At 45.8% G+C, this 13,668-nt stretch overlaps 1 protein-coding gene across 1 annotated transcript in view; it reads right to left on the minus strand.

Moving 5' to 3' along the window:
• The window catches only part of TMPRSS13 (transmembrane serine protease 13), a 92,423-nt gene that overhangs the window by 2,419 nt on the left and 76,336 nt on the right, over positions 1–13,668 (minus strand). Inside the window, exons 6-11 of the mRNA XM_037147304.2 lie at positions 12,832–12,961; positions 10,650–10,742; positions 9,626–9,669; positions 8,175–8,337; positions 7,103–7,275; positions 575–673 (exon numbers count right to left, since the gene is read on the minus strand). Coding sequence (XP_037003199.2) covers positions 575–673; positions 7,103–7,275; positions 8,175–8,337; positions 9,626–9,669; positions 10,650–10,742; positions 12,832–12,961 — 702 coding nt within the window. The remainder of the gene's footprint in view (positions 1–574; positions 674–7,102; positions 7,276–8,174; positions 8,338–9,625; positions 9,670–10,649; positions 10,743–12,831; positions 12,962–13,668) is intronic.

The following is a 13,668-nucleotide window of genomic DNA, read 5'->3' on the forward strand; positions in this document are numbered from 1 at the left end:
TGGTTAAGCATAAAGGAAAATAAGGTAGGTCACTGTGCAACCCACAACAATACCAAACACCCCTCCCAGCCAATAGGGGTGGGTTGCTGCTTTGCTGCTCCTTCACTGATGTCAACTTAGATCCAGTCTATTTACAAGTTCTAGGTGGGATTATTTAGAGACTCAATCATAGAATTATCTTGCTCCCTAAAAGCATCTAATCTAAAGCAATGCTCCTCTTCTTTGGACCCCCTCCAACCACCCAAGTTCTGTGCTGGGTTTTTTCTAACACCTCTTATTGAAATGTACCATGATTCTCCATGGCATGTGTTCTCCCTCATTGCAGTAAGCAATGAACCCAACTTGTTTAACTATAGATGTTTTCCTGGTGATCTTGGCTGGGGGGCATTTCACAGTAACTACTTTGACATATATGCAGGTATATATTCACAACCAGGCCCATAAAGTTATATACCTGAACCCTCATTAGTTAGGCCCTTATCTATCTACTTTGACACATCGCCCCCACACACTCTACACAGATATACATGTATACAGTCACACACACACATAGTCAAGCATCTCTGGCTCTTACCATCTGTCTCCTTGGTCTTGCCAAAGCCTGTGATCCAGCAGGTCTCATTGAGGCCGAAGGTCTGTCCATGCATGGGGAGGCAGGCAGGGTGGATGTGAGCTGCAATAAGAACCCAAGACATAGGAAGGCACAAGGATGGAGGTTTTGGTGAGGGTAATGGAGGGATAGGAGCACCAATGACCTAGAAGCTTCCTCCTTGTCCCCAGAGTAGTTCTGAATCTTCCAGGGCCTCAGACTGATTAATCACTTTATCTTGACCTTCCAGCCTTCATGATACTACCAGACTTCCCCCAAACATTCTTATTTCAGTTGGTATCATGTGGACAGATGCATATGGCTTGGAAGCTCCCCTGTACCCAATCAGTACTGGGTGACTGAGGGTCTTTCCTCACTGAGAGTGGCTCTTCTGGCTGCACCTTTCCCCTACCTGTCCATCAGGCTAAACCCAGGTATTATGGCCATGGTGTCTCAGTGGAGTGTTCAGCCTAGTCTGGGGAGGGCCCTGCTGGCTAACCAAGGCCTGAAGCTCTCCCTCCAGGGCAAGACAATCTCTCCCAGCAAGAAGGATATATCCCTTGAGGCACACAAAAGAATCACTGCTCACTTGCTCCCCTGCTCAGATACAGTTAGAAGGTGCTGATACCGTTGCATGTCACTTAATAAGCTCTCTGAGGACTGGTATTCCTAGATGGACTAGGGCATTGCCCACCAAAGCTCATCTGCAAAAAGAAAATGCTAATTGATAGATGGAATGTTTGCCATGTTCTCAATTGTTCATCCATTGTAGCTTCCTGCACCTATACTACAAGTGCTCAAGAAACTTTGAAAGAGAGAGACAGACTTCTGGTCAAGACAGAGCCATAGATATACAGGCTTTGCTTCCTTGTACAACTGGAAGAAGGATCACAACTAACCTCAAAACAAAAAAAACACCCAGAACTGCCAGAAAATGGAACTATATGAAAGTCCAACAACCAAGGATTTAAAGAAGCCATATTCATACAGATAAGTAGGAGGGGCACAGACAGGGAGCTGCGATGTAGAAGATACAGTGTGACACAAAGAGGCAGCAGCAGAACAGGTTGTCCCACTTCCATGTGGGGTGGATAAAAATCAGGAGGGATACCTTGGGAGCAAATGATCCCAGCCCCAGGCCAGATGGTGCAACCCAAGTTCCTAGCTCCGGGAAGAGAAAGCCTCATAACTTCTGGCTGGAAACAGCAGTGGGGGTTGTGGCCATGGGAAAAAAGTGCCAGGTACTCAAGAGAGTCCATTTAAAGGGACTGCATAGTCTTAAAATGTATGCAAACCCACCTATTCTGGAATTCAACACTAGGGAAACAGTTGGAAGGGTGCCAGCTGTAGATGGGGAGTGGGTGAAGTGACTGGAAATGGGGCAAATGTCAGGCAAACCCTCAGAAGCCAGGCAGCATTATTATCCCCTCTCTGATCCCTCTCTACCCCACACAGAACCACAAAGCAGTGAAATGGGTTGCCCTGCACTGGCAATTACCTAAGGCTCCTCCCCATACAATGTAACAGGTGCTCTTAGACAGGAATGAAAGCAGCTCTACCTAATACACAGAAACAAACAAGGGAGGCTGCCAAATTGGGGAGACAAAGAAATATGGCCCAAATGAAAGAACAGAACAAAAACCCAGAAAAAGAACTAAATGAAGGAGAGATAGCCAACCCATCACATTCAAAACTTAAAATACTAGTGGTGATCAGGATGCTCAGAGAAATCACTAAGTATGGCAAAAACATAAAGGAAGAAATGAAAGCTACACTAAGTGAAATAAAGAAGAATGTACAGGGAACAAACATTGAAGGGAAGGAAGCCAGGATTCAAATCAATGATTTGGAACACGAGAAAGAAGTAAACATTCAACTGGAACAGAAGAAAGAAACAAGAATTAAAAAAACAAGGAGAGTATAAGAAGACTCTGGAATATCTCCAAAAGTGCCAACATCTGAATCATAGGAATGCCAGAAAAAGAAAAGGAAAAGCAAGACGTTGAAAACTTATTTGAAAAAATAATAAAAGAAAGCTTCCCTAATCTGGTGAAGGTAATAGACATCCAAATCCAGGAGACACAGAGAGTTCCAAATTGGACCCAAAGAGGACCACACCAAAACACATCATAATTAAAATGCCAAAGGTTAAAGATAAAAAAAGAATCTTAAAAGCAGCAAGAGAAAAGGAGACAGTTACCTACAAAAAAGTTCCCAGAAGACTATCAGCTGATTTCTCAAAAGAAACTTTGCAGGCAAGAAGGGACTGACAAAAAGTATTCAAAGTGATGAAAAGCAAGGACCTACATTCAAGATTACTCTATCTAGCAAAGCTATCATTTAGAATGGAAGGGCAGATAAAGTGTTTCCCAGACAAGGTAAAGCTAAAGGAATTCATCATCACCAAGCCATTGTTACGTGAAAGGTTAAAGGGACTTATTTAAGAAAAAGAAGATCAAAACTATGAACATTAAAATGGCAACAAATTCACAACTATCAACAATTGAATCTAAAATAACAAACTAAGCAAATGACCAGAACAGGAACAGAATCATAGATATAGAGACCGTTTGAAAGGTAATCAGCTGGCAGGGGGAAAATGGGGGAAAAGGTGCAGGGATTAAGAAGCATAATTGGTAGGTACGGAATACCAGGGGGATATTAAGAACAGTATAGGAAATGGAGTAGTTGAAGAAATTACATGCATGACTCATAGACATGAACTAAGGAGTGGGATTGCTGGAGGGAAGGAGGGTACCAGATGGAGGAGGAACAGAGGGGAAAATTGGGACAACTGTAATAGCATCAATAAAATATACTTAAAACAAGAGAGAGAAAAGGAGGGAGGGAGAATAAATGTTAAATTCTCCTATAATTTGGGATTTAACTATTAGTACTAACATACCTGTCTGCTAGAGAGTAAACAAAAAATAAATGAAAGGACAGTATCAGGACTTCTGGCCAAGATGAAGGTGTAGGTGGAAATACTGTGCCTCCTTTCATAACCAAGTTTAAAGACAACAAAGTTTTAGTATCAAAAACACAACCAAAACATGGAAAACTGAACTGTACCGAAGTCTGACAATGAACCATTCATCCAGACTGGTAAGAGGGGTGGAGTCAGCAGCTGGTGGAGCAGGGTCTTGCAGGAAAAAGCGGCTGGACCAGACCAACCCAGGCATGCAGGTGGCTGTTAGTAGATCCCGGGCATGGGGTGGCAACCAGCGGATGAGTGAGGGCGCAAGGCAGCTGGCTGACTGCGGTCACACATTCACATGCAGATAAACCAGGCAAAGGAGTGAGGAGTGAGACAGATGGTGCAGGCCAGGGCCCCAGCGAGGGGAATTAAAGCCTAAAAGCACCAATTGGAAAAACTCTCAGGGTTGAGGTGCTGGGAGAAGCTCCCACGCTCACAGAGAGTTCATTGGAGAGACCAACTGGGTTCTGGAGTATGCACAGGCCCACATACCCAGGAGCTGGCACCAAGAGGGCTAGGTTTGCTTGAGCAAAGGGGACAGCAGAGGGGACTGAAATCTGAGGGAGCATGGAAAAAATGCCATTGCCCCTCTCTGACCCTGCCCCCACATACGTCACAACCCAGCAACCTGGGCTGCCCCACCCTGGTGAACACCTAAGGCTCCGCCCCTCATACATAATGGGCACCAACAGACCAAAACATTATGGCTCAAACAGAAGAACAAATCAAAGCCCCAGAGCGGGCTTTGAGCAACCAAGAGATAGCCAACCTATCAGATGCACAGTTCAAAACACTGGTGATCAGGATACTCACAGAACTGGCTGATTTTAGTCACAAATTAGAGGAACAAATGAAGGCTAAACTAATTGAAATGAAGGGAAATGCACAGGAAACCAATAGTGATGGAAAGGAAACTAAGATTCAAATCAAGGGAGTGGACAAGAAAGAAAGAAAGAAAGAAAGAAAGAAAGAAAGAAAGAAAGAAAGAGAAAAGAATGAGAAACAAGAATTCAAAAAAATGAGGAGAGGCTTAGGAACCTCTAGGACATCTTTAAATGTTCCAACATTTGAATTGTAGGGGTACCAGAAGGGGAAGAGGAAGAGCAACAAGTGGAAACCTTATATGAACAAATAATAAAGGAGAACTTCCCCAATCTGGCAAAGGCAATAGACTTTCAGTCAGTCCAGGAAGCTCAGAGAGTCCCAAAAAAGTTGGACCCAAGAAGGAACACACCAAGGCACATCATCATTACATTAGCCAAGATTAAAATGAAGGAGAGAATTCTAGAAGCAGCAAGAGATAAGGGGATAGTCACCTACAAAGGAGTTCCCATCAGACTGTCAGCTGATTTCTCCAAAGAGACCCTCCAGGCAAGAAGGGGCTGAAAGGAAGTATTCCAAGTCATGAAAGGCAAGGACCTATATCCAAGATTGCTCTATCCAGCAAAGCTTTCATTTAGAATGAAAGGGCAGGTAAAGTGCTTCTCAGATAAGGTCAAGTTTAAGGAGTTCATCATCACCAAGAGCTTATTATATGAAATGTTAAAGAGACTTATCTGAGAAAAAGAAGATAAAAAATATGAACAGTGAAAGGACAGCAAACTCAGTTATTAACAACCACACCTAAAACAAAAGCAATCTAAGAGGACAGCTAGATCAGGAACAGAACCATGGAAATAGAGATCACATGGAGGGTTAGCAACAGGGGAGTGGGAGGAGGAGAAGCGTGGAGATGGTACAGAGAATAAGTAGCATAAATGGTAGGTAGAAAATAGACAGTGGGGAGGGCAAGAATAGTATAGGAAATGTAGAATCTAAAGAACTTGTGACACATGGACATAAACTAAAGGGGGGGATGGTAGGGGAGGGGTGTGCAGGGTGGAGGGGAATGAAGGGGGGAAATGGGACAACTGTAATGGCAAATCAATAAAATAAAAAGGAAAAAAATGAAAGGACAGTATCAATTAATTAACAAAAAATGCAAAACATGACTTCTTAAAATATTACCTGCCTATTTTTGTGACACAGTCTTAAACATAAGTAACTGTTATATATTTCACTATGTTATGGGAAAATTAAATTTACCAATGAGTTTTCACAAGTGTTGTCAGATAGTTCCGTGTCTTCAAAGTGCTTGGCCTGCCATATGAGTATAGGAAAATTGTCCTGATTTCTAAACCAAAAGTCAGGTCACATGGTCTGACCACAGGACTACATAAATCTGAGCTGTGATTCCTGCCCAGGGGCATATCAGAATGTGGAGATGGTTTTAAAAGGTTGGAAAGGTCTGTTCTGGTCCTACAGACTAACTGCTCCCTTTCATGTGTGCATGAGAGGCAGGCCAGGAGCAGGGGAGCACCCCACACTTTATAGTCCCAGGCTCCACAGACAAGGCTTGAGGGAGCAGGAAGAGAACAAAGGTCTTGCTCATTAGTGGGCATGGTTCAGATGGGTGTAGCTCTGGGACAGCCCTGGCCAACTAAGCTCTGCCAAGGTTTCCTCCTCCTCACACCAGTCTGAAGAACTAACTAACTACTCTGACTCACTGACGCTGACTCCATAATTAAAGTGGCAGGAAAGACCAGCTGGTAGGCCCAGAGCATAAAAAGACTGGACTAACCAGAAACCCTTCCAATTTCCTATGCCAGAAAAGACTCTATCCTCCAAGACTGATTACTTGACCCCATCAGAGCCACCAGGGTTCCCCCAGCTCCTTTCAGCATTTCATCATTGGCCTCCACTGGCTGTCCTCGTGTGTGTAACCCACTATATTGTACTTGCGATCAGAAATCCAGAGCCCACTAAAAATTAGATCCTTGACATTTGATAAGTGAAAAAATGAGCAAACGAATTAATGAACAAAGCCTTCTTTGGTCTCCTGAGAACTTTGATAGCATTTCTTCTGTGAAGCCTCATTTGGTCCTTATCTCCAACTTCATGGCAATTGGTTGTTTGAATGTGGTTTATCTTGTGTTCTCAACTGCAGTGGTAGCAACTTGCCAGCCAAGAGCTGAGTGGGAGGAGCCTCGTTTGGGAATTGTAGAAACCTGGAGTTGCCACTTATTACTCTGGCCTCTGGTGATACTCTCTCTAAAGCTCCACCTCCTCTTATATAAACTAAAGCTAATAATAGTACTTGTTCCACAGGATTGGTTGTGAAGAGTAAATGAAATCATAGACATACTATGCCTATCACAGTGTCTGGCTCCTGTTAAGTGCTCAATGAATACCAGTGAAATTTTTTGATTTATTTATATTGATTATATTATTTCCAAGCCCTGGTTCTGTCACCAACTTGAAATGTTAAGTTGTGTCATTCAGGGCAAACTTATCAAAATATTTCCAACCTTTGGGCTTCAGTTTCTCTAATTGTAAAATAGAGATGTTCCATGAAGTGATTTCTGAGTCAGATTCCCACCATGCTGAAGTTCTGGGACCCCAAGATGGGCTGACAGATGCTACCAAGTGCAAGGGATGGGCCCCAAGGGCCTCCAGGATGCGCCAGAATGGGGTGTGACAGGAATTGGTTTACTTACCAGACAGGGTCAGGGGCTTGGAGAGGCGCACGAGGGCAATGTCGTAGTCATCCTGCTCATCAGTGTAGTTGCCATTGATGATGATCTGGGAGATGGAGGCTGCCTCAGGCAGCTGGTGCAGGTTGTTGGTGCCCACATACACCTTCCAGCCCTCCAGGATCTTTTCCCGAGTCCTGCAAGAGCCGTAGGAGAGCATGATGCTGTTACCTGCCTGAAATAGCCCACTGGCAGCATATGCTACACACAGGGAGCTGCCCTCTGAGCACCAGTTTGGAGGCAGGGGGATGGATGAAATGACCTCCTGTGGGAGCCCTCCATCTTAACTCTGGGGTCTTAAACAATCTCCTGCCTCCAAAAAAAGCCATTCTAAACTCGCTGCTCTGCACCTTACAATAGAAAGGGGGAGGAAATGAATAGGATTTCTGTTAGCAGTCACCCCACAGCCTCCTCTGTGCACCACCAAAGATAAAATAAGGTGGGCAGTACACATCTCAGTATTATCCTCAGCAGAAAGTTTTAGACAGGACAGTCACTGAATGAAGACTCATTCCTGGGCAAGCCCCTGAATCCTGTTCTCTACAGCCCTTTCCTGCCCATCAGCTCAAAGGGACAAGCCTGGCTAGTGACTCAGAAGCTAGCTGCACTGCAACCCGTCCCCATAATCCCTATCCCTCAGTTTTTGGGTCAGTGGTCCTGATTTTCATGGGTTCCTCCCTATAAATTCCAGGTACAGAAACCAGCAGCAACAAACCCAATGACTCTATTTCAGCCTGTTCTTCAGGGACAAGCTCCCAAGTCCTTCTTTCTGCCTGCCTCCCTCTCACTAGGGACCATCAAACAAAAGCTTTTTCTCATTCTGGGCCTATCTCAGATCAAGTACCACCAACTTATACTCCCAGAACCAAGTATCTACTACAAAATTATGGCCAAGGCCACCTGGCCCACTGCAGAGAGGAGGGGTAACCTCACACCAAGCTCTCCTTTGTGGAGAAAGAAGCCAATCTGCCATCAGCCCTTCCTGGTGATCTGGAACCCCCACAGCATCACATCACCTGACCCCTAAGGTACTTACACAAAGAAGCAGTGGGCAGCAGTGAGCACCCACTGGGTGTCGATCAGTGTGCCCCCACAAATGTGGGTGGTGCCGTAGTGCAGACTGACTTGCCAAGGCCATTTGCTCTCTGGGGCCAGTGCCCCTCCCACAATCCGCCCAGTCATGGCCCTGAGTCCACAGTCTAGGGGGAGAAGCAGAAGAGATGAACCATGAGCTCTGCTTTTCTCAGAGCCCTGCCATGCTCCCTGGGCCCAGGCAGGCGAGGGCAGCGAGGGCACACACCCACTCATGGATACCACTTTGTTCACTTAATCTGATATGGCACAACTGTTTCCTCCAAAGCAGAGGTCCCATATGGTGGCCAGCTTTGTGGAGTCACCCAGTGGGAAGTTTGATCCTAAGCCAGTTGTTCTTTTCTCTTACTCATTCATTCTTTCAAAAATTCAACAAATTCTTACTAAGTACCTGATATTGTGCCAGGCATTAGGGTTACAGTGGTAAATCTTGGGACCACTGTCAGGAGCTCGGGAAAGCAGATCAACTCTACCATAAGCCTGAATTCATAAGCACTGTGAGGGGATCTCTATCACCTCCAAAAGAAAACAAAATCAAAGGAGAGATAAACTCCCAATGATGCACAGGTGGGTTTGTACCCACATGGTTCCTCAATGGGTTATTTAGTACTGTTGGAGACCATTCATCCCAGGGAACATTTGTAAACATTTTCTGAAGTGAGTCAGCTCCCTAAAATCATGGGCTAGAAAGGCAGCCCTTGGAGTTTGTTCGGATGTGTGTTCTTTTCTCTTTGAAGGGGGAAAAGAGTGAGGAACTAGAGGTGGCCTAAGAGGTGGCACTCCAACCATAGCACCGTATGCTTGGTCTGCTCAGAGGACTATTCTCACTCGTCATTACTGAGAACACAGCACACTTGTGGACCAATGAACAATTTAGGATTAGGGATCAGACCATTGGTCAGATACCAGTTCCTTACCTTCCAGAGGTCTGTCCTTAAGCAAAGTAAACATTTGTCTCTTTTCAGTTAGTGGACAATAATAGTACACGCCTCATGAGAATTAAATGCAACAGGCACAGCGTCATGCACAGAGAATATGCCCAGTAAATGTTGACTGTAGACCTAGTTCTTTGTCTATTGATTGATATAGGAGATTTAAGTGGGCCCAGACCTGCTCTTTCAATCCTCTGCCCCCTGCCCAGAATCCAGAAGATTTGAATAGATTCTTTGGCATGAGTGAAGTTGCTGAGATGAGGAGTCAGGAGAAAGGAAAATGCTATGCTCAAACTGCCCCAGTGCCTCCCAGGAATCCTGGCCCTGAAGCAGACCTGCTGGCTAAATCCCTCTTCTTGGTGGTCTCCCAGGGCCAGCCATCTCTCTCAGAGAGGTCCCACCGCTCTGCCCCTGACTCCCAGCCCCCACAGGCCACAATTCAGTAGCAAAAGCATCTTCTTACGGGAACACTGAAGAGAGACATACCGCTGGGAAGGGCACTCAGACCTGTAGGAGAAAAGGCAGAAGGTGAGAGAGGGTGTATTAGCCACCTCCTCTAAGAAGCTTTTCCTCACTGAATCCTGCTCAGTTCCTACCTTATTTCTTTTGCACAAGAAAGTGGAGATTCTGACCTTCTCCCTCCTAGTGGGTGCTGACTCTTCCAGTGCTTTTTCTATATGAATAGAAACTGCTAGATGCAAACCAACTCCACTCCTCCCCAAACCCCTCATTTTCCAGTGGCAGATTACACACATTGTCTAGATTCATATCCTTTGAACTCATGACTGTTGTCCCAGAATCTTTCCACAACTAAACAGGCAGCCTAACACTACATCAGAGTTCCTTGGTGCTCACCAGCAATGTTGCATGCAAATCACCTGGCACGAAGCAGGCGTCCAAGATGCAGCTGCTTCACTTCCCTGACCTCCCATTCCTTCTCTTCTTAGAGCCTTGTTTCCTCTCTTGTATCCCAAGGTAAATGCTGCTACCTTGTGGAGCCACCCCCACTAACTCCCCCCTCAGTGGAGCTGAGACAAGCTCAGGGCTGTGGTGCAAAGATGACACATGATGAGGAGGCTCAGAAGGAGGCTGGTGCCTCCCAGATGGGCCACCTGCCCCTGACCAGAGGCACCTGGCCCTATCCTGCTACTTCTCAACCTCTCCACCCAGAACCCACCCCTTGCAGCAGTGCTTACTCTAAACACCTAGCTGACTGATGTCCTCAAATTATATTAATTGTCTCTGGCACCAGGTAAGCTCTTGGGAACACCTCTAACCCCAAGGTGTTTTCTGCAGCAAGCCTCAGTAAGAAGTCAGAATGCAGGTAGTGAATGAGCTCTGTTTCTGAGATGCTTCTTATATTCATTGTGGACTCCTGGAGGCTGAGTCCCAGAAAGACCATGGGAGAGGGGCTCCCTGACTTCAAAATCTCCTGACCCCCTTATTCCCCTACTCACAGACAGGCAGCCTGGACTGCCCCACCACACCTGTAGAGGCTTTCCTGGATGGTGGAGTTGTACTCAGAGATTGAGAAACTGCTGGCCATACCCCTGTAGGCCACCTCAGTTGTCCGGTAAGCACTGCAAGGGAAGACAAGGGCAGCAGTGGGTGTGGGGAAGAATAAGCTCCCTAAGAGACAGAGCCCACCCCCAGGCCCCAACTCACATCAGAGTCCCACCAGTCCTGCTTACAGGGGCCAGAGACTGTCAAGACCCCATAAGGTCTGGCCCCACCCACTAATCCCCACAGTGCCCCACCCCTGCCCCACCCTTCACTAGCCCTATGTATTAGCCCAGTTAGTTTTCAAAGTGTGGTTAGCACCTCCTAGGAATTTGTCAAAAATGCGAATTCCTGGGCCATACCCCAGACCAATCGTATCAGGAAGTCTGATTCTGTGTTTTAACAGCCTCTCCAGGTGATGCAGATATACACTCAAGTTTGAGAAACACTGATCTAGCCTTTTTCTATCCAAACTGTGATCCATGGACCAGCAGCGCCACCCTGGCTGGACCTGTTGAACCAGAGTCTGTATCTTAAAGACCCTCACTAACATAACGTTTGCACTTGAAAGTTTGAGAACCTTTTGCCCACTTGCTAGATCTCAGACCACAATGATAAGCACCACCTCAGGGTGTTTGCTAAGCAGGTTCTAAGTTATAATCCCAGAGATTCTGAATTTGGATAAATTTTAACAAACCCCAGCTCATTGTGATGTAAATGATCCATGGACCACTATGCACATGGCACTTGTGTGCATTTCCAGAACATGGTACATTTTTGCATGAGAGTACACCCTTATACACTGTCCCTCTGCATAGGAGCTCCTCCATTCTCTGCTGTCCTCCAAGTGCAGTCAGCACACTCTCCATTGTGTGCATAGAGCTTCACCCATATTCTGTCATTACACATGACATTGTGCTGCAATCATTGGTTTAAGCCTCTCTTGCCCATATCATACTGGAGGTTCCTGAAGGGCAGAATCTAGTCTTATTCCTTTGTGTCTGGTGCCACATATTAAAAGCTCAATGAATGTTCTTTGAATAAATGACTCTATCTACTGAAGCCCAAGGGAGGTTCAGACTTGCATAATGTCACATAATTAATTATTTAAAATGTCCATGCTCCTCCAATTGGACGATCCAGATTCCCCTCCCACAGATGGGAACTTTGAGACTGAGATAGGAACAGAGAGCTAGTTCTAAGTCCTAGACCCCAAACCTGGTTTCCTAGGTGCTTCTTCTACAGCACAGTTGGCAAACACAAGGCCCAGGGGCTGAATCCAGCCCTCCACCTTGTTTTATATGTCCCAGAACCTTGTTTCTACCTGGCAGCAGCACTGAGCACTCACTTAACTGTTAAGGAGTAGTTGCATTTATACAGTCCTAAAATTACATTCAGCCCTTTGGAGGCAACACTGCAAGACTGATGTAGTCCCCAGTGAAAATGTCTTTGATACCCCTGTTCTACAGAGAGCCTGCAGTAAGATCTTAAACTTTCTCCCCACAACCTCACACACATTGATGAACCTCAAAACTATTTGGCTTGAAAACTCAGGTCAAAAGGGAGAATGGAGATGACTGTGTGGCCTGCAAAATGGGACTCCTTCAAGCCAGAAGGTCATTGTTTACCTGTCCTTCCTCCACCTACCAGCTTCAGCTTCTTTGTTTAAAATCTTTAAAGGCAAAGATTCTTAGGACTTTATCTGGCCACACCTGCCTACTTTGTTTCCATTTGATGAGTTCTAGCTCAAGCCATGAGTGCTACAGCTCAAAGTCCACTGAAGGGTTTGCATAGCCTGAGCTCCTAGTTCCCAAAAGTGAGAAGATAAGACCTGCCCAAATGCCTATCCCCCTCAAAGGGCTATGCAATGACCATTAAATGTAATAAAGGGCACAAGTATGCTTTGATGAAGAGAACCATTTGGGAGTGTAATCCTATTGCAGATCTACAAAATTACTTTGGCCTCACAGAAATAGCTTGCCTCAGACTTTAAGATCCCATCCCAGGACCACTGTCACATTAGATAACTCAAGGGTGCCCTGAGCCAGTGACCTCAACTCTGGTCCCCATGAATATTTTTAATATGAGTTTTCTGCAATGAATGATCCTGAGGCACTTTGCAAAGAGCCAGGGACATCCCTGAAGCCAGAACACTGGGGAAAGTCCTACCTCTCAAAACCCAGTTGTTGGCAGGTCTTCACAGAGTAAGAGTTGTTCCAGCTGTCACTGCAGATAGGAATCCACTGATGGGATGACCCAGAGTAGACTTTAAGCAGAGACTGGTCCCAGTCAAACCTCACTGCAGAGTGAGAAAAGAACAAAGTGGGTCCTCAGAGCTTCCCCAGGAAGCTCAAGTTTTGGGGGAATGAATTGAGTAAGGCTCTGAGAGGCTCCTATCCTGAGGCTCTTTGCTGAGGCCTGGGTAATACTCAGGAGCTTGGCCCCTGAGGTGATCATCAGCTAGTGCTTAGAAGCCCAAGACATTCAATAAAGGCAGAGCCAAGGCAAGGGGCTGGAGCAGGCCAGAGAGCTCTCCATTCAACAGGACCCAGAGGACCATTCTTGGGAGAAGAGGCAGACACTGCCAGCTGTCCTTCTGAGAGGGCAGTGACATGCCCAAATGAGGGACTGACTAGGGGAATAAGGTCTACAATCTGACTGAGTGCTCATTAGACAGGTTCAGTCACAGATGGTTGTCCAATAATGGGCCAGGACAAATATAAACACACAGGTAGAATGGATGGGACATACACCCACAGACACATCAGGACTATGTATAAACAACACGTGTGAAAGCCACTGAGAGCTAGAACTCATTGACGCTTCTGTGCTCATCTAGGCCAGCCACTTACAAACCGACCTTCATGAAACTGTAGGGGTGGAAGTCAGAGGTCACATGCTAGGCAAAGAGGAGGAGCACAAAGACTGAAGCCCAGAGAAAGTAAATGATTTGCCCAAGTCACACAGTACTCAAGGTCAGACTTTAAACACAAGGTTTCCGTGGCT

This window comes from Artibeus jamaicensis, unplaced genomic scaffold, assembly GCF_021234435.1.
Source record: "Artibeus jamaicensis isolate MK-2021 breed Jamaican fruit bat unplaced genomic scaffold, CSHL_Jam_final contig_196, whole genome shotgun sequence".
Classification (NCBI taxonomy): Eukaryota; Metazoa; Chordata; class Mammalia; order Chiroptera; family Phyllostomidae; genus Artibeus; species Artibeus jamaicensis.